Source organism: Hypanus sabinus, chromosome 28 (assembly GCF_030144855.1).
Source record: "Hypanus sabinus isolate sHypSab1 chromosome 28, sHypSab1.hap1, whole genome shotgun sequence".
Taxonomy (NCBI): Eukaryota; Metazoa; Chordata; class Chondrichthyes; order Myliobatiformes; family Dasyatidae; genus Hypanus; species Hypanus sabinus.
This window is the reverse complement of record NC_082733.1, coordinates 12,588,338-12,609,639: the sequence shown is the minus strand read 5'-3', so window position 1 is coordinate 12,609,639 and position 21,302 is coordinate 12,588,338. Positions and strand designations below refer to the sequence as shown.

The following is a 21,302-nucleotide window of genomic DNA, read 5'->3' as shown; positions in this document are numbered from 1 at the left end:
ATAAGTGTGAGGTGCTACATTTTGGTAGGAATAATCCAAATAGGACATACATGGTAAATGGTAGGTCATTGAAGAATGCAGTAGAACAGAGTGATCTAGGAATAATGGTGCCTAGTTCCCTGAAGGTGGAATCTCATGAGGTGAATCTCATGTGGTGAAGAAAGCTTTTGGTATGTTGGCCTTTATAAATCAGAGCATTGAGTATAGGAGTTGGGATGTAATGTTAAAATTGTACAAGGCATTGGTAAGGCCGAATTTGGAGTATTGTGTACAGTTCTGGTCACCAAATTATAGGAAAGATGTCAACAAAATAGAGAGAGTACAGAGAAGATTTACTTGAATGTTACCTGGGTTTCAGCACCTAATTTACAGGGAAAGATTGAACAAGGAGGTTGAGGGGGGGATTTGATAGAGGTATTTAAAATTATGAGGGGGATAGATAGAGTTGACGTGGATAGGCTTTTTCCATTGAGAGTAGGGGAGATTCAAATAAGAGGACATGAGTTGACAGTTAGGGGGTAAAAGTTTAAGGGTAACATGAGGGGGAATTTCTTTACTCAGAGAGTGGTAGCTGTGTGGAATGAGCTTCCAGTAGAAGTGGTAGAGGCAGATTCAATTTTGTCATTTAAAAAAAATGGATAGGTATATGGACAGGAAAGGAATGGAGGGTTATGTGTTGAGTGCAGGTAGGTGGGACTAGGTGAGAGTAAGCGTTCGGCACGGACTAGATGGGCCGAGATGGCCTGTTTCCGTGCTGTTATGATTATATGGTAACCTGAGAATTACCCCAATGCTGTGAACAGGGAGGTTAGTACAATGTTTTACAGTACAGGCAACCCGGGTTCAATTCCTGCCACTGTATGTAAGGAATTTGTACAATCTCCCTGTGACCGCGTGGGTTTCCTCCAGGTAGTCCAGTTTCCTATCACAGTCCAAAGACGTACCAATTAGTAGGTTAACTGGTCATTGAAAATTGCCTCATGATTTGGTGAGGATTAAATCGGGAATTGCTGGCCGGTGCGGCTCAAAGGGCTGGGAAGACCTATTCCACACTGTAGCTCAATAAGTCTATAAATAAATGTACAATCATTGGAGAGAGTCCAGAGGAGGTTCACAAGGATGATTCCGGGAATGAAGAGGTTAACATACGAGGGGTGATTGATAAGTTTGTGGCCTAACTTATCAATCAAGGAGATTAGTTATTAACTTCAAACTTTCTGCATAATCACTGAAAGAGTTGACCTGCAGGTGCATGTAATGAGAGCTCATTTCATTCATATAACTCATTTCCTTCTACCTTGGGCCACAAACTTTTCAATCGCCCATCTGTGGACACTTTCTGGAGGTCCAAGATCCATATGCTCCACGACCACTGGACTAAGTGTGTAAATGTAGGAGGGAACTAGGTTGAAAAATAAATGTGCTAGTTTTTCTAAAATTGACTCCTTCTACCTTAGGCCATGAAATTATCAATCACCCCTTGTAGGAGGACCGTTTGAGCCTGTACACACTGGAATTTAGAAGAATGGGTGGGGATCTCATTGAGACCTACCGAATGTGGAAAGGACTAGATAAGGTGGATGTGGAGAGGATGTTCCCTATGGTGGTGGTATCCAGAACTAGAGGGCACAGCCTCAAAATTGCTCAATCAATTCACATCCCAATTTACAAAGCCATTCAACTGAGACCTGCTAGCGTGAATCATTCCAAATGGGGGTTGCTACAACAGTTGTACCAGAACCAGTGATAAGGTATAATATAAGATGGTGCCACGGGCCTTCTGGGGGCTGATATGTTCAAGTAATGTGTCTGATTCCATCTCCAGTGACTGCCATAGCAGACAAAATTTGCAAAGAAAACTTCTATCCTTCTAGACACTAACCCATCCTTCATTCATCTACAAACGTTTGTAAGTTGTTCCAGAAATTGATGAACTTGCCTCCTTCCTTTATCTCTCTAATTCAGGTCCTTCTCCCGTGCATATATCAAACATTGCAGAGACCTCTGTTCAACCACTCACATTCATGCTATTCTCATTCACGTGACCTAGTGGGTTTATAAGTTTCAAAGTTCAAAGTAAATTTATTATCAAAGTACATATATGTCAGCATATACAACCCAGAGATTCATTTTCTTGTGGGCATATTTAACACATCTATAGAAAAATAACTATAACAGGATCGTTGCAAGATCAGCTAGAGTGCAACAGACAACAAACTGTGCAAACGCAGATATTAAGAAAAAGCAATTAAGTATCAAGAGCATGAGATGAAGAGTCCTTGAAAGTGAGTTCATTGGTTGGGGAAACATTTCAATGATGGGCAAGTGAAGTTGAGTGTAGTTATCCCCTTTTGTTCAAGAGCTTGATGGTTGAGGGGTAGTAACTGTTCTTGAACCTGGTGGGGCAAGTCCTGAGGCTCTTGTACCTTCTACCTGATTGCAGCAGTGAGAAGAGAGCATGGCCTGGGGATCCCTGAAGATGGATGCTATGACAATGTTTCATGTAGATGTGATCAGTAGCCAACACACACTAAATGCTGGAGGAACTTAAAGAAAAAAGAAGTATTACAAATCCTGTGGTTGCATGAAAATGCATAGTTAGAAGTGGAGTTGATGGTTAGATGGAAGAGTGGACTAGGGAGTTGCAAAGGGTGTGAGCCCTTCAGGGCAAGGAGTTTGTACATTCTGTGACTACGTGGGTTTCCTCCTGGTGCTCTGGTCTCCTCCCACATTCCAAATCTGTACAGGTTAGGACCTGTTAGTCTCTAAATATCGAATTTTTTCCTTGCTCTGTACAGGGTTGGTGTGAAAGCAGATGTACAGGAAATACATGAGGTGTGGGTAAAGGACTCTGTCAACAATAATAGAGTAGAAACTATGGGTCAGGGTGAAAGAAAATACCTCAGAGACACTTGAGTGGAAAAACTTTTATTTGAAGCAGGTACAGTGGGACAGAGGAATGAAGACCCAGCTGAGGCAGGTTAAATTGAAATAGAGTCAAGACGGCTATGAGAGTTGTAAAGATGTATTGGATGTTTGTCACTAACTTATCTCCTGAGATGGAGATAGAAAGATCCAGAACATCAAGAGTATGCTCCAAGGCTGAAGCATTTGTATTCACGTTCAGTCAGAAGTGTCACAGAAACCAGTCTTCAGCCCTTTCAGTGTATCCCCACATGATAGGAAGAAATAGCTGAGAGCTTTGGCTAAGACAACATTGCAGCTATGGTACTGAAGATTTGTGTTCAGGCTTGCCATGATCCAGAACAAAGCAGCCTACTTTATTAACAACCCATTTGCACAACAATGATGCCGTGTGTATCAACAATAATAAAATGTACTGCTGTTACTCACCTAGGCTTTTCTGATGGCACCTTCCCAACTTGTCAAGGACAACACACCCAAGAGAACACCAATCCCTCCCAGTCACACATCATTCTGACTTGGAAATGCATTTCCAGTACTCCATTGTGTTGCTGAATCCAAATCCGAGAATTCCCTACATAGCAGAACTTGGCAGACCTCCTGGTGAAGAATCATCTTCGCCAAGAGGTCTGCCAAGGTTCAAGAGAGGCTCACCACCACCTTCAGCAACGCAGAATACCATCTTCTCCAGAGCATTTTTGGTGGGAAAATTGAATATTGAAGCATATATTCCAAAAAAAGTGAAAAAACAGAAGATAATATTTTCTTATCCGATCAAAAAAAATGTCAGTGGGTCAGGCAGAAGAGAGAAATAATTAACATTTCAGACAGTCATTGAAAATGCCAAAGATTTTCGGCAACTTCTGCACTCATTACAGCTTTTTGCTTTTTTAATCTTTGCTTCATTTTAGTGTAAATTCTGCTTGATTATGTCCAATACTGATCACTGTTTTATTGCTTTGCAGGTAAAACTCGTTTCTTTGATTTCAAAGCATGCAGAATTCTAAATTGCAATTATAATCAACTTGATGTTTATACTTATTATTAAATGGACCAAGATTTAATCTTTACCATTACATTCTGGAATCTGACAGTTAAATTGCTGGAGACTTGGTGAGGACTGTGTTGCAGTTGGCCTCAGGGTGCAGACATGTTTTTAAAAAAAAATTTTTATTAGTTTTTCAAAACATTTTACAAAAGACATGTATTTTGACTGTATGACTGAACACACCTGAATTCTTGTATAGTCTCTCATCTGCATGGACACAGGCTGGAATTTTGGGGTCCAGATGTGTAATTAAACCCCCTTCTTGATTTCTTTATCTCCCACTCCCCTTCTCCTCGTCAAACCCCTCCATGCTCTCCTATTCTGCTTCCCACCTTTCCCTCACTCCCCCTCCATTCCCATGTCTACACCACTTCTTATCTCAATTTCTTATTTTTCACAGCCTTCTGTACCTCTTCGCTTTCTATTGCTCACTCCTATTAGTACTCTTTCCTAACTGGCTCCTGCTCCACTTTTCCTTCCCCCCCTTCTTTTCGTCCCCATCTCTACCACTCTCCATCCTCTTCACCACCCCCATCTCCCACTCTCCTTCCCCTTTGCCACCCCATCCCCCTCTCCTCCCTCCCCCCTCTCCCCCACTATCCCTGTCCCCCCTCTCCCCGTCCCCCCCTCTCCCCCACTATCCCCGTCCCCCCCTCTCCCCCACTATCCCCGTCTCCCCCTCTATCCCCGTCCCCCCTCTCCCCCACTATCCCCGTCCCCCCCTCTCCCCCACTATCCCCGTCCCCCCCTCTCCCCCACTATCCCCGTCCCCCCCTCTCCACCACTATCCCCGTCCCCCCTCTCCCCCACTATCCCCGTCCCCCCCTCTCCCCCACTATCCCCGTCCCCTCCTCTCCCCCACTATCCCCGTCCCCCCCTCTCCCCCACTATCCCCGTCCCCCCCTCTCCCCCACTATCCCCGTCCCCCCCTCTCCCCCACTATCCCCGTCCCCCCCTCTCCCCCACTATCCCCGTCCCCCCCTCTCCCCCACTATCCCCGTCCCCCCCTCTCCCCCACTATCCCCGTCCCCCCCTCTCCCCCACTATCCCCGTCCCCCCTCTCCCCCCTCTCCCCCACTATCCCCGTCCCCCCTCTCCCCCACTATCCCCGTCCCCCCCTCTCCCCCACTATCCCCGTCCCCCCCTCTCCCCCACTATCCCCGTCCCCCCCTCTCCCCCACTATCCCCGTCCCCCCCTCTCCCCCACTATCCCCGTCCCCCCCTCTCCCCCACTATCCCCGTCCCCCCCTCTCCCCCACTATCCCCGTCCCCCCCTCTCCCCCACTATCCCCGTCCCCCCCTCTCCCCCACTATCCCCGTCCCCCCCTCTCCCCCACTATCCCCGTCCCCCCCTCTCCCCCACTATCCCCGTCCCCCCCTCTCCCCCACTATCCCCGTCTCGTCACTCCTGATCCTCACTCTTCCCCCATCGCCTTCTTTCCCCAACTCACTCCCTACTCTATCATCCTCCTACCCCCTCCGCCCAATCTCTCTTCATTGTTTCGCCTCCCTCAAAGTTTCCAACTGTCCCCCCAGGCCGCTTTCACCCCGTCTCCCCGCTCTTGTCGCTCTCTGTCCCCCCCGCCGGAAGGACCGCCCCCAGACTACCCGGATGGGGGGAGCGTTGATTGGTCACGAGCCGGCTGCTTCCGGTCGGAGATGGTGGCGGCGGAGGTGAGTGTGGGGGCCGCTCCGCTGGGTGCGCAGAGCGGGTCTGAAGCCGAGACGCGGGGTGCAAGTATGAGTGAGGGCCGAGCGAGCTGAGGCTTGCGGAAGGTAAAAGGCCGTGAAGGGGGGAGCGGTGTGGGGTGAAGTTAGAACGGAGTGCTGGCTGTTGAAATAGGCGACGCTGTGATGCAGCGATGTGAGTGGATTTAGTTGAAGTGAGGAAAGTATAGAGGTAGTCAGGGGAAATGTTCGGTACCAAGCTGACGGGGTAAGGGTATGTGGAAAGGGAGGTGTATTGGAATAGTAACGTGAGGGAGGAGGACTTGCGTTTAACTGAAGGTAGGGTGAGTGACAGTGGGGTGGAGCTGGGCTTTAGGGCTTTGATACAGGGTTGGAAAAAGTAGCGGATGTTAACGAAGGAATGGGAAGGTGGATAATGAAAGATGGTCTGTTGGGGAAAGATTTTAGATGAAAGTGTGTAGGGATGATTGGTTAGTGCTGGGATATGGGCAACTATAAACGTGTGAGCTAACAAGAGTAAGTTAAACTTGTGATAAAAGTGATGTGAAAAGTTGGGGAATAATTAAGGTAGAGAGATGAAAGGGGTGATGAAAAGTTAGGGGAGTGATTAAGGTAGAGAGATGAAAGGGGTTTTGTGAGGAATTAAAGGCAGACGAGAGAGTAAGAGTAAATTAAAAAGGCGATAGGGAAATGGTGAAGGGGACAGTTGACAGGTGGCAAGAGGGAACTGGAAATAGACAGCATTGTAGTGAAGTTGTTGGAGAGTGGGTAAAAAGTTTCAAATTGTGTTTTGGAAAGGTGTCCCAATTGTCTATCACACTGTATCACTCAACTACTAGGCTTTAAACTGTAAGTCATTGCACTCTCACTTTGAAAATGAGTTTTAGAACGTGATGCGGGCTGAGTATTTGATTCCCATTAAAATACTTCTTTGTTTGGCCCTGTATCAGAGTTTGTATTTTTCTTTTAAAAAAATGCATTGGGCCATCTTACAATTTTAAAGGCAATAATGTACATTATTCTGTTTAAATGATATTGACATTGACTGATGCTCATACTGCACATAAACTACACGTATGCATTGTCTAGCCTTAAAATTGATCTTGGTAATTAAGAATATTTATATGAATAGAAAGTGAAAATCTTGGAGATGCCAATAGGGTAGGCAGCATCTATGAAAAGCCATCAATGACTTTTTATTTAACTCTCTGGTTCTCCAGTGATACCATGTGACTTGCATTTATTTATTGAGACACAATTTGGATTTGGCCCTTCAGACCTTTCGAGCCATTCCACTTCACAATCCCTGATTTAATCCTAGCCTAATCATGGGACAATGCGCAATTACCAATTCACCTACCAACTGGTTCGCCTTTGGACTGGGAGGAAACCGGAGGACAATATTGTGTAAGGTGTGGGAAACAAGTAAGGAAGTTATGGACCCTATGGCAACTAAAGAGGTGGAAGTACTGGCGCTTTTAAGAAATTTAAAAGTGGATAAATCTCCGGGTCCTGACAGGATATTCCCCAGGACCTTGAGGGAAGTTTGTGCAGAGATAGCAGGAGCTCTGACAGAGATCTTTCAGATGTCATTAGAAACAGGGATTGTGCCGGAGGATTGGCGTATTGCTCATGTGGTTCCATTGTTTAAAAAGGGTTCTAGAAGTAAGCCTAGCAATTATAGACCTGTCAGTTTGACGCCAGTGGTGGGTAAATTAATGGAAAGTATTCTTAGAGATAGTATTTATAATTATCTGGATAGACAGGATCTGATTAGGAGTAGCCAGCATGGATTTGTGCGTGGAAGGTCATGTTTGACAAACCTTATTGAATTTTTTGAAGAAGTTACGAGGAATGTTGACGAGGGTAAGGCAGTGGATGTAGTCTATATGGACTTCAGCAAGGCCTTTGATAAAGTTCCATATGGAAGGTTAGTTAAGAAGGTTCAGTCATTAGGTATTAATGCTGGAGTAATAAAATGGATTCAACAGTGGCTAGATGGGAGATGCCAGAGAGTAGTGGTGGATAATTGTTTATCGGGATGGAGGCCGGTGACTAGCGGGGTGCCTCAGGGATCTGTTTTGGGCCCAATGTTGTTTGTAATATACATAAATGATCTGGATGATGGGGTGGTAAATTGGATTAGTAAGTATGCAGATGATACTAAGGTAGGAGGTGTTGTGGATAATGAGGTGGGTTTTCAAAGCTTGCAGGGAGATTTATGCCAGTTAGAAGAATGGGCTGAATGTTGACAGATGGAGTTTAATGCTGAGAAGTGTGAGGTTCTACATTTTGGCAGGAATAATCCAAATAGAACATACAGGGTAAATGGTAGGGCATTGAGGAATGCAGTGGAACAGAGAGATCTAGGAATAACAGTGCATAGTTCCCTGAAGGTGGAGTCTCATGTAGATAGGGTGGTGAAGAAGGCTTTTGGAACGCTGGCCTTTATAAATCAGAGCATTGAGTACAGAAGTTGGGATGTAATGTTAAAATTGTACAAGGCATTGGTAAGGCCAAATTTGGAATATTGTGTACAGTTCTGGTCACCGAATTATAGGAAAGATATCAATAAATTAGAGAGAGTGCAGAGACGATTTACTAGGATGTTACTTGGGTTTCAGCACTTAAGTTACAGAGAAAGGTTGAACAAGTTAGGTCTCTGTTCATTGGAGCATAGAAGGTTGAGGGGGGATTTGATCAAGGTATTTAAAATTTTGAGAGGGATAGATAGAGTTGACGTGAATAGGCTGTTTCCACTGAGAGTAGGGGAGATTCAAACGAGAGGACATGATTTGAGAGTTAGGGGGCAGAAGTTTAAGGGAAACACGAAGGGGGTATTTCTTTACTCAGAGAGTGATAGCTGTGTGGAATGAGCTTCTTGTAGAAATAGTAGAGGCCAGTTCAGTTGTGTCATTTTAAGGTAAAATTGGATAGGTATATGGATAGGACAGGAGTGGAGGGTTATGGGCTGAGTGCGGGTAGGTGGGACTAGGTGAGATTAAGAGTTCGGCACGGACTAGGCCTAGATGGCCTGTTTCCGTGCTGTGATGGTTATATGGTTAATATTTTTAATTTCAGATTTATAGCACCTGTAGTATTTTGTTTTGTTTTTTGAGCATATTTGTCCAAAAGAATGAATGCATTCTCAGTTCTTCCTGTATTCTCCAGGGCCTCCACCTGATCTATTATCCAGACTAAAATTCAGCCCAACACTCCGAAGTGTGGTTTAACCAAAGTGCCCTGAAAATGGAACATTGCCCCCCTGATTTTAGAACATAGAGCAGCACAGGAACAAGCCCTTCAGCTCATCTTATACTGCAGAAATAATTAAATTAGTCATTAAATGCTAAGCTAAATAATTCCTCTGCTTACACAATGTCCATATCCTCCCATTTTTTTGCCACATTCATGTGCCTACCTAAGAGCCTCTTGAAAGCCTCTATTGTATTTGCCTCCACTAGCAGCCCAGACGAAGCATTCCTGACATCAACTACTCTGTGGGTGGTGGAATGATCTTGCCTTGCACATCTCCTTTAAATTTGCCCTCCTGCCACCCTTTGCTTTTAGACATTTCAAGCCTGGGGAAAAGATAATGTCTGCCTGCTCTATCTGTAGTCTGATAATCTTATAAATCTCTATCAGATCTCCTTTTGGCCTCTGCTGCTGTAGAGAAAATAACCCAAGTTTGTCCAAACTCTCCTGATAGCACATGCCCATAATCCTGGTAAGCCTCTTCTGCACTCTCTTCAAAGCCTCGACATCCTTCCTATAATGGGGCAACCACAGCTAAATGCAATCCTCCAGATGAGGCCTAATGAGATTTTATAAACCTGGCTCAACTCAGTTCCTCATCTAATAAAGGCAAACATGCCTTGTATACTTATCTCCCTATCAACCAGTGTGAGCTTCGACCCCAAGATCCCTGAGTTCATCAACACTGTTTCTTTGTCTGCAATCTCTGTATAGCGCCTACTCAAAAGTATTGTGAAAGTATCTCATTCACTGCAATACTCTTGTGTACTCTTTCAGTTATTATGACAAGAAATACAATAACCTTGCTTAATTATGCCCTGTGAGTCAATTCTGGCTAATTGTTCTATCTTGCGTGATCACCAAAATTACTGGCATCTATCATATCTGGAGACATCGACTGGTATTCTCTCAACTTTTTTTTTATATAAGTAACTGCATTTGACAACCCTGGTGGGGAAATTTTTTTTTAATGAATGGGAAGTAATCATCTATTATAATTTCATTTAGTTATCTACAGGTGTAGTCCATCCGAAGCTGGGTCTTTTCTGGTTCAATTATGACAGAGTTGTGTTTTCTGTTTCTTCTAGTGTTCATGGTTAAGTGTTTAGCCATATGACTTGGAGAGTAAATTCAAAATCAATCTGTAGTTATTATTTCAATGAGTATGTAATTGTTGTTGGAATAGCCTCACCAAAAGCAAAGAATTGTCAATTAATTTAAATCAAAGTTTGATTTCTTACGGAGTGTAATATTTTGACATTATATAAAAGCTGGCTTCAGGTCAAGCGTAGTAAAGAAGCCTTCTGACTGATGCCTACTGGCCTTCGCTCAGCTAATGTATCTGTGTTCTTCCATGTTGCATACTGCTTGGGAGAGGTAGCATAGGCAGAGTCAGGAGTTTGAGGTCCATCACTGAGCATGGCTAGTAAAATCATCAGTGACCAACCTGGCTCAGATTTAGGTGAGAGTAACTCTCCTTCTGTGGATAACAACATTTGAGTATGTGTTGTGCAAAGGAGCCCCAGTAAAAGCAAATTCAATGTTCATCAGACTAGAATTGTACCTACCTTGGTGTTCCATATCTCTGTGAGGTTTTATAGGGTTGTACACTATAATAGTAATACTTATTAAATTACTTCTTTCAGATGACTTTGTTGATGTATACAGATTCTTTCCAGTGTCTTGGAACTGATTCTGGCCATACTTCAGAAAATTAGATATTTTGTATAATTTTTAGATAACTTTTTAAAAAAATAGTATGTTCTTCATGTGACAGAACAGTAACAACTTTACAGTGGTGACAAGATTATTTCTGTCTTTCCAAGAATACTTGCTAATTGCTGTAAAAAAAAATTCTTCCCTGATATTTCACTTTGAACAATGAAAAAGTTGTTCAAAAAGGGCATAAATTAACTAACTGTATGTATTGGTTTTTGAGTAGCTTTTTCATTAGTGAAAAATTGATGGCGCTCTTTTGGAATTATTGTTTAAGAGCTATTTGTTATTTCAGTCATTAGTAACTTGCTATGCATAGAAATGGTTTGTGTGACATTTTAGCTCACTACAGCTTTAGCGCTATCAGCGTTAGATCTCTGTTAAGGATAATGTGGTTTAACTGTGAGAGTCAATGTGTGGAAATTGAATAAAGAAGTTCAATACCGACAATGAAGGGAAGTCCAGTGGATTTTGATGTGTTTGTGTAGATGCAGGTTTCTTACACTCTTATAGTCGGGAGGGAGGGTGGGATAAGCTCCCACAATCTATTAGATGCTCCCAATGGTACGTGGTGTACATCTCGAATAGCCTCTGACAGCTGTCTAGCTTCTGGCCTTCACATGTGGCTTAGCTACTAAACCCGGTGGAACTATTTCTACTGACAGGAGAAGAGGCAAAGGCAGGTTACTGGTGCGTACAAACTAGTCACTTCAGACAGATGGGGCTTATCTGCCATGGTTGGCAGCTCTTCTGGGAGAAGGAAAACTGATCTCAAAGCTCGTCTGCCTTGTGGCTATACCCACTCATGGGGAAAGCTTTCAGCGTAAACCCTAAGGAAAATCCAAAATTGAAGTTCCTGAGATAATCTACTTTGAGTTAAACGCTGACTGGCAACTCCTACAATGCTGATGGTGACAAATTGTATCAGTCTCTGCCGTTCCTTTGGATTCATCAGCTCCATGGAGAGGAAGAGCCTGTTACATGGGCAACAGCTTGCTCTGCATATCATGCTGCCCTGATTTGCGTACTGGTTTGCATATCACAAAGACAGCTGGATGCAGCATCCATAGTTGATCTTTACCAACAAGGGCCTCTGAGTAGCTATCTGTGTTGCTCAGGAGGTGTGGTTGGCCACCAGCAGCAGCAGTAGAATTATCAATCTGTAACGTCATGACTTTGCAAATCAACCACTTTATCATTACAGTCGAGACAGGGAACTAACTCCAGCTCAGCGGAGTGCAGAGGTACAAAGTTGCTGCACAAGATTTGTGCACATGAAACAGCAAAAACAGCATGTAATGGAGCTTAATAATCTCTCAGCCAATAGGTCGTGTGCTTCTTCCAGACCATAGCCTCGCCTTGTCATGCCCAAATAAAGATAAGTAAAGAAAGTGATGGGAGCAGGAAACATTCCTAGATTCCCAAACTTTCTCCATTTCTAGCGAAATAGAAACATAGAAGACCTTCAGCACAATACAGGCCCTTCGGCCAACAAAGCTGTGCCGAACATGTCCTTACCTTAGAAATTACCTAGGGTTACCCATAGCCCTCTATTTTTCTAAGCTCCATGTACCTATCCAGGAGTCTCTTGAAAGACCCTATCATATCCACCTTCACCACTGTCACCAGCAGCCCATTCCGCACACTCACCACTCTCTGCGTTTTTTTAAAAAAAAACTTACCCCTGACATCTCCTCTGTACCTACTTCCAAGCACCTTAAAATTGTGCCATCTTGTATTGGCCATTTCAGCCCTGAGAAAAACCCTCTGACTATCCACACGATCAATGCCTCTCATTATCTTATACATCTCTGTCAGGTCACCTCTCATCCTCTGTTGCTCCAAGGAGAAAAGGCCAAGTTCACTCAACCTATTCTCATAAGGCATGCTCCCCAATCCAGGCAATGTCCTTGTAAATCTTCTGTCTATGGTTTCCACATCCTTCCTGTAGTGAGGCGACCAGAACTGAGCACAGTACTCCAAGTGGGGTCTGACCAGGGTCCTATACAGTATAGCTGCAACATTACCTCTCTGCTCCTAAACTGAATTCCATGAGTGGTGAAGTTCAATGCTCCGTATGCCTTCTTAACCACAGAGTTGACCTGCGCAGCTTGACCAGGTGTGCCCATTTTTGAAAAAGAACCAATCAAATCCTGCGAATTTCCATCCCATCAGTGTTAATCTTCGTAAGGATTTGGGGGGGGTGGGGGTGTAGTTGGTGGTGCCATCTAGCCTCTTACCACAAATAGGATACAGCTTGCATTTGGAGAATCACCTACCCAGGAAGCATTGTTAACTGGAAATTCTTGAAGATCTGGTTTTGAGACCTTAAGCTATAGTGCAATCCATTTTATATGAATGACATGTTCCAAGAAATGCGCGTCCCTCAGTATATTCAGGAAGAGAAGGTATGGGTAACTTCTTGATGGACGAGGAAGATCAGCTGGTTGGTGCATGAGTCCACTAGATTAATTGTGCTGTAGCTGGTATTCACTATTGAATACTGAAGGAGACTATTCAAATTAATAACACAGTTAATAAGCTGAACAGGATGGGAGTAGAAAAGACTGTACTTAGTCTGTGCTTGTTTTTGAAGAACGTTCACTTAGATAAGACATCGGACAGAAAGAGCAACAGTGGAATGGGAGATCAAATAGAAATTTTTTTTCTGTTCCTTATAGACACCTATCAAATTATCTTAAGCAAGTTTGTTTGTCAACCTCTGCAAAACACTCTACTTCTTTATGCAATGGGCAGGTGATAAACAGGCTACTCTGGAGTTGAGTAAAATGAAAGAACGTCTAACTTGGGTAGAATGCAGTTTGGGGTTTTTTTGCACCTCCAACAATGTTCCATTTAAGATCCTGAGGGTAGATTCTCCTTTGTTTGGCAAATCATAAACTGTGTTAAAGTCCCAGGAAAAAAGAGGCAACTATTTAAAATTGAAATAAGCAGGGTTGTGAATTTGGATTTCTCAGCTTCTGTTTGTTATGGATACTGAATTAGGATCAAGGTGGAGTCAATAATCAGGTTAGCTATGATTTTATTGAATTGTGGAACAGGCTCATGGGGTTGTATGACTTATTCTTCCTATTTCTTGTGCTTACAGAATCAGAATGATTTATCATTACTGCATTAGCTGTTTGTAGGAACTCTTCAATTTGGTGATGCACCTCAACACTTTCCTTGTAAAACTGCAAATTTGTTCTTAAGGTCAATTTTGATTACTTTTTGAAGGCCCACTCAAAGTTGATTACACTGCTTGAAGGAACAGTGAATCCTGGATCGAAATGGCCAGTGAATTTTTCATTATTTTTCATTATTTTGCCAATTATTTTATACCAATTCACTTCCCAGTGACAACAGTTTCTCATAACTTCATTGGATCATGTGATTTTATGACCTGGAGGCTCTTTGGAAGGCAACAATGAGGCGTAAAAATTAAACATGAGGAAATCTGCAGATGCTGGAAATTCAAGCACTACACACAAAATGCTGGTGGAACACAGCAGGCCAGGCAGCATCTATAGGGAGAAGCACTGTTGACATTTCCTGACAAAACGTCCTGACGAAGGGACTTGGCCCGAAACGTCGACAGTGCTTCTCCCTATAGATGCTGCCTGGCCTGCTGCATTCCACCAGCATTTTGAGTGTGTTGCCTGAGGCATAAAAATTGTTGGTTTTGGTCGTTTATTAGGTGTTATAAGAGCAAAGAACGAACAAGGAAAAAAGAGAAAGAATAAAGAAGTTGTGGTTATCCTATACCAAGAACTAGCTCAGATTAGACAAAAAACAAGATATTCCAGGAATACAAATAACCCTTAAAATAGCCAGTGGTCTGATGCCTGTTGCAGAGAAGCTTCTAGAAAACACAATATCAGCTATACTATTACTGAAAAATTCTCTGAACTATTATGCATTGCTTACTCTTTCTAAAGCTGCAGCAACATTTTAATTAGAAAATATTAGTAAAAATACGACAGAAGCAACATCAAAGTAAGCCATATTTGTTAGTTAATAGCTGATTAATTTGCTTAATGTAGCTTGTTTTCATCAGGTACCACCTTAGCTCACTTGCAGTGGCTAGTGTCTATCCACTTACTTTGGCTTTCGACTTTTACTGATGAGCTAGTAATCAACAGAACTTGATGAGATCCTTCCCACCTTTTTATTTGGTTTTGCTCTGACGCTGCTTAAGAAGAGCTAAAGGCCATGGTGTGCCCTCTTTGTGATACTTAGTTGTTGTTTGATTATCCCACTTGTTCATTCTGTTTGTCCTGATGATGCTGAATGATGTGGACCATCAATGTTCATCAGTCGACATAATTCCGGACAATGCATTCCAGTGAAATGTGTCTAGATTTTTCAGTGGAAAAACTTCAATTAATCAACCCCCATAATTTTGTGTACCTCTATCATTAACCTCTCAGGATGACAATTGCAACTTTTCTACCCACCACATAAACCAACATTTTCCCTCTTTGATATAATTTCGATAAACCTCGTAGAATTCCTCCAAGACGTTGGCATTCCAGGAACTGGGAAGTGGGGAGTGGCACTAATGGATGTACTCTCTTGAGGAGAAATCAAGTATATTCAACTTAGAGTTCAGAAGATTGGGAGGTTATTTCACCAAAACTGACAAAAGCTTGCCTGGCAGCATAGGCACATCCTGGGGTGTCTAGAACTTGGAGTCTCAGTCTCAAAGTGAAGTCTTTTCCTTCAGGATAGGAATGTAAACAAATTTCTTCACTTAAGAAAATATATTTTCTGAAATTCTGTATCCAAGAGGCCCATGAAGGTTCAGTTATTAGAATATATTTAAGACAGAGTTCAGTAGATTTTACTGAATGTTGGAGCAGGCTTAAGGGGCCAAATGGCTATTTCCGGCTATTTTTTATCTTCTTATTCTATCCTGAAGTCTTTTGCACAGTACACATACTGTACCCTCAGCTGAAATCATACTCACCTATGAAAAATTCCTTATTCTTCAGGAACTGCCTTATAAACTTACTCTATCTCACCTTTATGTCCCTCAACTTTGAACAGTTGATGACTTTTGCATGGAATAAAGTGATTTGCTGTTCCTTAAAGATTTTGTGGAAAAAAAATGTTAAGTCAAACAATATTTCTAGTTACCTCAATAATGTGTTTGCTTGCTTTAGACAGACGGATTACAGCGTTAGATGTTCCATTCGCAATGGGCGAGATAAAAATCTCCCCTGATTATAATTGGTTCCGGAGTACAGTTCCACTGAAAAAAGCAAGTATTGTTTTCTTCTTTTCCGTATGTGGGATTCAAGAGAATTTTTAAAGCATTTCTCTGCGTATGTTTTAAATCTGATCTATTCAAATAATTGCTGTAGAAATTGGTGGAGTATAGTTGCAGAAGTGAGAGAGACACGGGCATTAGTGAGAATGCGTGGTGATGGAGGGAGGAGGTAAATGAGGACAGAGTTGGGTCTTAACAGAGTCGTTGGATGCATAATGTGTGACAGTGATGTAATCAGCGCATATGTGGGGTGGAGATTGGAAATGAGATAGTGGGATTACCAGGTGTACAGTTTGGGAGTGCTGTCTATACACTGAACTAACTCCAATGTTCAGAGGGTGCATGTATTTTGGAATGTCCTAAAATGCTTTGGGTTGTTTGCTCAAGATTATTCCCATGATTGAAATCTAGGTTTGATAAGGATAAACCTTGGTGCTTAGCTTGCAGAAGCGAGTCATGGACCCCCCCCTCCCCCCCCAAGTACTTGTTGGTTCACTCAGATCAGAATGAGAGGTATTAATTGGTATAAAGCTTAGAAGTGAATGCTGGTGTCACTTTCATTCTCATTGTTAATTGAACATCAGGTGCAGATGAAAACTTTTTAAGGATCCCAAAAAACAGATGAGTAGAATTTTATAAACGGCTCAGAGAAAGGGCAGATAAATGACAAATGATACTTAATACAGAAAAAAAAGTGAGATAAGAACAAATAGCATTCAGTCTGAAATTCTTTGTAGAGTGGAGCAGAGAGCAGTGGACATACAACACAGAAATTTAGGTGAAGTTATTAGAGTTTTTAAAAAATTTATTCTGAAAAGATTGAATGAAAACAAACGTCAGATCTGTGCAAATATAAGGACTTGCATCTACTGACTCCCTTATTCCTTGAGACCAACTCTACTTGTATCGTGATAAGGCCAGTTCCTCTGGGAATCAGTCTTGTGCATCAATCCTTTACCCTTATATTGAAGTACTTTGAGATACTTTGTCCATCCTTTTCACCTTGTATTGCAATTAGAGTGAGGAAAAATTGGGAATTCTGGCTAAAACTCTTTTTGACAATTGCTTCTTGCATAATTTCCATCTGTCCTAGATTGAACATCAAGCTGGCAACTCAGCCTCATAAAAACCAGACAAACACTAAAGAACTGGTAACATTACTGCCCAATACATGGAAAAGTGCAGTGAGGAACTGAACACAACACTTTCAACAATCAAAGCAATTCATCAGGAAATCCTGTTATTTGAGGTCCCGTTATCGAACATCCTGCCACTTTTGTGTGCAGAGATGGATATAACCTTCAGTCATAAACTTGCACCTCAGCATTTGGATTGAATTTACATAAAATAACTACACAATCTGTCAATTTTTAGCAGAGGTCAGTGGCCTTTTGCATTCGACAATTTCACCGAAGTCTACATTTTTAAGGCTATTGTGCGAAATTAAAATAGTTATCTGCTCATTTTCTTCAATTATAGAAAATATTTGGCACTTATAACCTCTAATGATATCATTTAAAACTCATTATGTTCAAATCTGGGCTTGCCGTGACAAGCTTTCAGTAGAATAGTCCTTAGATCAGCTTTTCCACTTCCAGTGACCTGCATATCCTCCAAGGTTCTTCTCCAAGCTGTTGGTGAGTTCTTTGTGATAGATTGGTTAAACTTGCTGCTGAGAATAGATTTTCTGGATGAGTTCTTGGAAAAATCATGGTGCCTAGGTAGGTTGGTCAAATCCTGCCAGGAATAACTGCAAATCACTGGTTCCCTTCTCTGGGTTTTGGTTACTAAGTGACTAAGATGAACCCCATGATGTAAATGAACACCAGATTTGACCCAGATGCAAGTGGAAATAAATACAGTGTAATGGCTTACTAGTGCCAGGGTAAATGCCGGAGGCCACCCTGAATCAGTGGCTGAAGACCAGGTGACTCAGATTTCAATCAAAAGATTTGAGTCAGGATGTTTGATTGGGTGACTGAAGGAATGACAATGTAGTGTATAACTTGAAAAATGACTAATATTGATGGTGTGCTGGCTACTGGAGCTGCTGTTTTTATTAACTTGGTTTTAACTTTGCTACTTGTTACAGATAATAGTGGATGATGATGACAGTAAAGTGTGGTCCCTTTATGATGCTGGACCCAGAAACATAAGGTGCCCAATTATATTTCTTCCCCCGGTCAGTGGAACGGCAGATGTGTTTTTCCAACAGATTTTAGCACTAACTGGATGGGGTTATAGAGTTATCTCTGTAAGTATGGCCAAATGGCAGGCTCCTGTGTTGTATCATTCTTCAAAGTATAATCACGTTAGAAATCTGGATCACTTTAGCACAGTTTAATATTCTTGTCTTTATACTCTGCCATGTTAAAGCAATAGTAGTTGAACGAATGTAACTATTCGTTAATGATTTCACCTTTGAGATTAAAATTGCTCAGATGCTTACCTTTTGTTTTTGTGTTACCTCTGAATCTAATTCATATTTATGAAATAGTTTCAGTATTACAGTGGTTATGCTATCAGTAACTGTTCATTCTCTGTTCATTATCACTTTGTCCTAACTGTGGATCACGATGTTATGGGAGGCCATGTTCTATAGAATTATCGGGCAAGAACCCCTACCACCTTCTCCTGTGGAACAGAGTCAAATACCTTTAACTTTTCAGCTTCAAGTACTGAGATTTCCCCAGAAATTGATTTTATTCATTGTGATTAGGATTTAATGGAATTACCTATTGAGGTAGTAGAATCAGACTTAAGGCAAAAGGAAACACTTTGCCTTCGAGGGAAAGACCAGTGCACTGGAACTTAAGGATGAATGCTTTATTTCTGTGCTATGCATGTAGGCTGGTATATTCAGCTTTCTAGCTGACAGTTCCGCAGAGGACTAACAGCTAGCTTCATCTGTGTGCTGCAGGCCAGATGCCATTGCTTACTTTGTGTAGGACCAACACTCTTTAAAAATATCTATAAAACTCTTCTTTTTACACTTCTTCCTGGTTTTGTTTCAAAACTCCAGTTTTGCCTCCTTATCAATTTAGTCACTCCTTGCTTTTGTAAAGTACCTAATCTGTTGACCTACCAATTATCTTTGCAATTATTTTGTTAACATTTCATACTATCTTTACCTTTTTATCTATTCTGGGTATTCTGTGCACCTTGTCTGACCAATTCCTTAAATTAAGTTTCCAGTTAACATAAACTATTTCTATTTTTAATATCTCAAAAATTAAAAATCATTCTTGGACCACTCTTTTCTTTCTCTCAGAACTGAGTATAAGGTTAAGTTGTATTATGAGTTTGCTGTTTAGGAGTGACTTCACTTTGAGATGGTTAAGTAATCCTATCTTTTTGCACAATACTAGGTTTGGTATCCCTGCTTTCTGGTTTGCTCCAGAGAAAATACACCTTATTTAAACTACTCTTGCCCATTTGATTTTTGTTCCAGACATGTTTAGTTTAAAATCTCCAATAATTATCACTACCTTTCTCCAAGCTTCCATTATTTATTTCCTTTATGCTCCATGTTGTAACTGTTGAGGAGCCTACGCACCTTTGCACAAGTTCCCTTATTAAATCTCATCTGTAGCCAAACTGCTTGCATTCAGTTTGGGGCATCATGCCCTATTCCACCAAGTCTGTTATTAATTAGCAGAACCATTCCTTCACCTTGTCCTCAAATGTTGTATACCCTTCACTCTTGAGGTCATACCCTGTGCCAGCTGGCAAGGAGATTTCAGTAATGGCTATCAGATTCATTTCTATTTTCTCTCAGTTCATCTGTTCGATTTCAGATTCTATATACATTTAGATGCAGAGCTTTTAATTTTGTCACTTTCATTATTTTCATAACTTTGTAGACTTATCTGCTGATTTACTCTAATACACCTTTCAGCTAGAATCAGTTTTTCATTTTCCTAGATTAAATTCTTTCTTGTACACTTTTAACCACATCTAATTTTGATCCCTTACCCTCATTCTTTATTTAAGGTCCCTCCTAATCCCTAGTTATGCTGCTTGTTGTAGCATCAGTTTCATCACTGTTTGAGTGTAGTCTGTTCCATTGAAATAGCTGCAACTTTTTACTGTACTTGTACCATTGTTCCAAGAACCAGAGCTTACTTCTGTCACACCAGCCTTTGAGCAGGTAATAAGCTCCCATTCATACTCTTTGAGGATTTCCACCTCATACCAGCCATTAGGGCATCTTTTATCTGTCTAAATTGATATCTAAAGTACTACAATGGGAGGAGCTTCCTTTCTATTATAAGCTTCTCACCAGCCCTGAGCAGGTAACCTGAGTCTTTGCACAGAGCAGTTAAAATTGCTTTCTGGACTCTTTTAATTTCTGTTGTTCTTTGAACATGAAATACAAAGAAATACCGAACTCTTTTCAAATCAAAGCAGAAGATTGCAGGCTAAAACTATTGCTGATATTTCCATATGCATGAAATAAAAGAAATGTCAAGTGATCCATAAAGCTAATTTGATGTTGTTATGAAATGTTCTACTGTGCCCAAGAGGTCCATAAAAGTACTGAAGCAGTTCTTAACCAGAGGATTGAGGCCTGCTTTGGCATTTAATGACTCCAAACAACCTGGGCCAATGTCAGAGAATTCAAGGTGACTGAGTAGAGTTGTCTTTAATTTCCATTGTTAATGATGCTGACATCCCCTTGATGTCCTCAACCCAACTCTCTAATCATCGCCACACCTTGAACCTCTCACTAGTCACTTCACACTACTGCCCCCCCCCCCCCCAGCTATTGTCCTCTTCCCAGCCCTCTTCCTCTGTAATTCTTCCTCTTTGCAACAACAAGAGAATTCAGTGGAAAGACTATTGCACACACCGGTACAAAAGAATATTGGCTTTCCCTTCAAGAGTCCTTTCCTTAGTTGCCTAAACCAATAATTATCAGCCAAATCTGACGTTGCTATAGCTTGGGTGTCCCTGATTTTCCTGTATTCAGAATAGTGTTTAAAAGATAGAATGCAGAGGGGAAAAAAAAGCATCTTTGGAGGCTTGGGAAGGGAAGAGCATTGCAGCCTTTTGCACTTTAATGTTTTGTCATATGCACTTTAATTGCTTGTTTTATATTTTTTCTGTTTTCAATTTATTGTAGTTACAGTATCCCGTTTATTGGGACCTCCTTGAATTTTGCGATGGATTCAGGAAACTTTTAGATCACCTGCAGCTGGATAAGGTCAGTGTCTGACTACCAGGATCTGTCACAACCTGTAGTTTTATATTTGTATTTATATTTAATATTGATGGTTCAAACTAGGAAACTGCAGTGTATTGAAAACAATTTGACACCAAATTGTAGCAGTTATTTATGCAAAGGAAGAATGTGAGACAGTACAGTAAATTTGAACAATTAACGAGTAGGTAAAT

At 41.6% G+C, this 21,302-nt stretch overlaps 1 protein-coding gene and 1 long non-coding RNA gene across 8 annotated transcripts in view; one reads left to right on the top strand and one right to left on the bottom strand.

Moving 5' to 3' along the window:
• The window catches only part of LOC132382438 (uncharacterized), a 206,428-nt gene extending 201,922 nt beyond the window's left edge, over window positions 1-4,506 (bottom strand). For all 5 annotated transcript variants that reach the window (XR_009508312.1, XR_009508310.1, XR_009508311.1 and 2 more), the window contains exon 1: window positions 4,157-4,506. This is a non-coding gene — a long non-coding RNA (uncharacterized LOC132382438). The remainder of the gene's footprint in view (window positions 1-4,156) is intronic.
• spg21 (SPG21 abhydrolase domain containing, maspardin) overlaps window positions 1-21,302 on the top strand; it is a 104,141-nt gene that overhangs the window by 42,826 nt on the left and 40,013 nt on the right. The window contains exons 1-4 of one of the 3 annotated variants that reach the window (XM_059952631.1): window positions 5,513-5,647; window positions 15,799-15,896; window positions 17,998-18,159; window positions 21,031-21,111. In XM_059952631.1, the coding sequence (XP_059808614.1) occupies window positions 15,834-15,896; window positions 17,998-18,159; window positions 21,031-21,111 (306 nt within the window). In that variant the 5' untranslated portion in view covers window positions 5,513-5,647; window positions 15,799-15,833. Of the gene's footprint in view, window positions 1-5,512; window positions 5,750-15,798; window positions 15,897-17,997; window positions 18,160-21,030; window positions 21,112-21,302 lie in introns of those variants that run through there. The other 2 variants (XM_059952633.1, XM_059952634.1) reach the window with 2 other exon arrangements.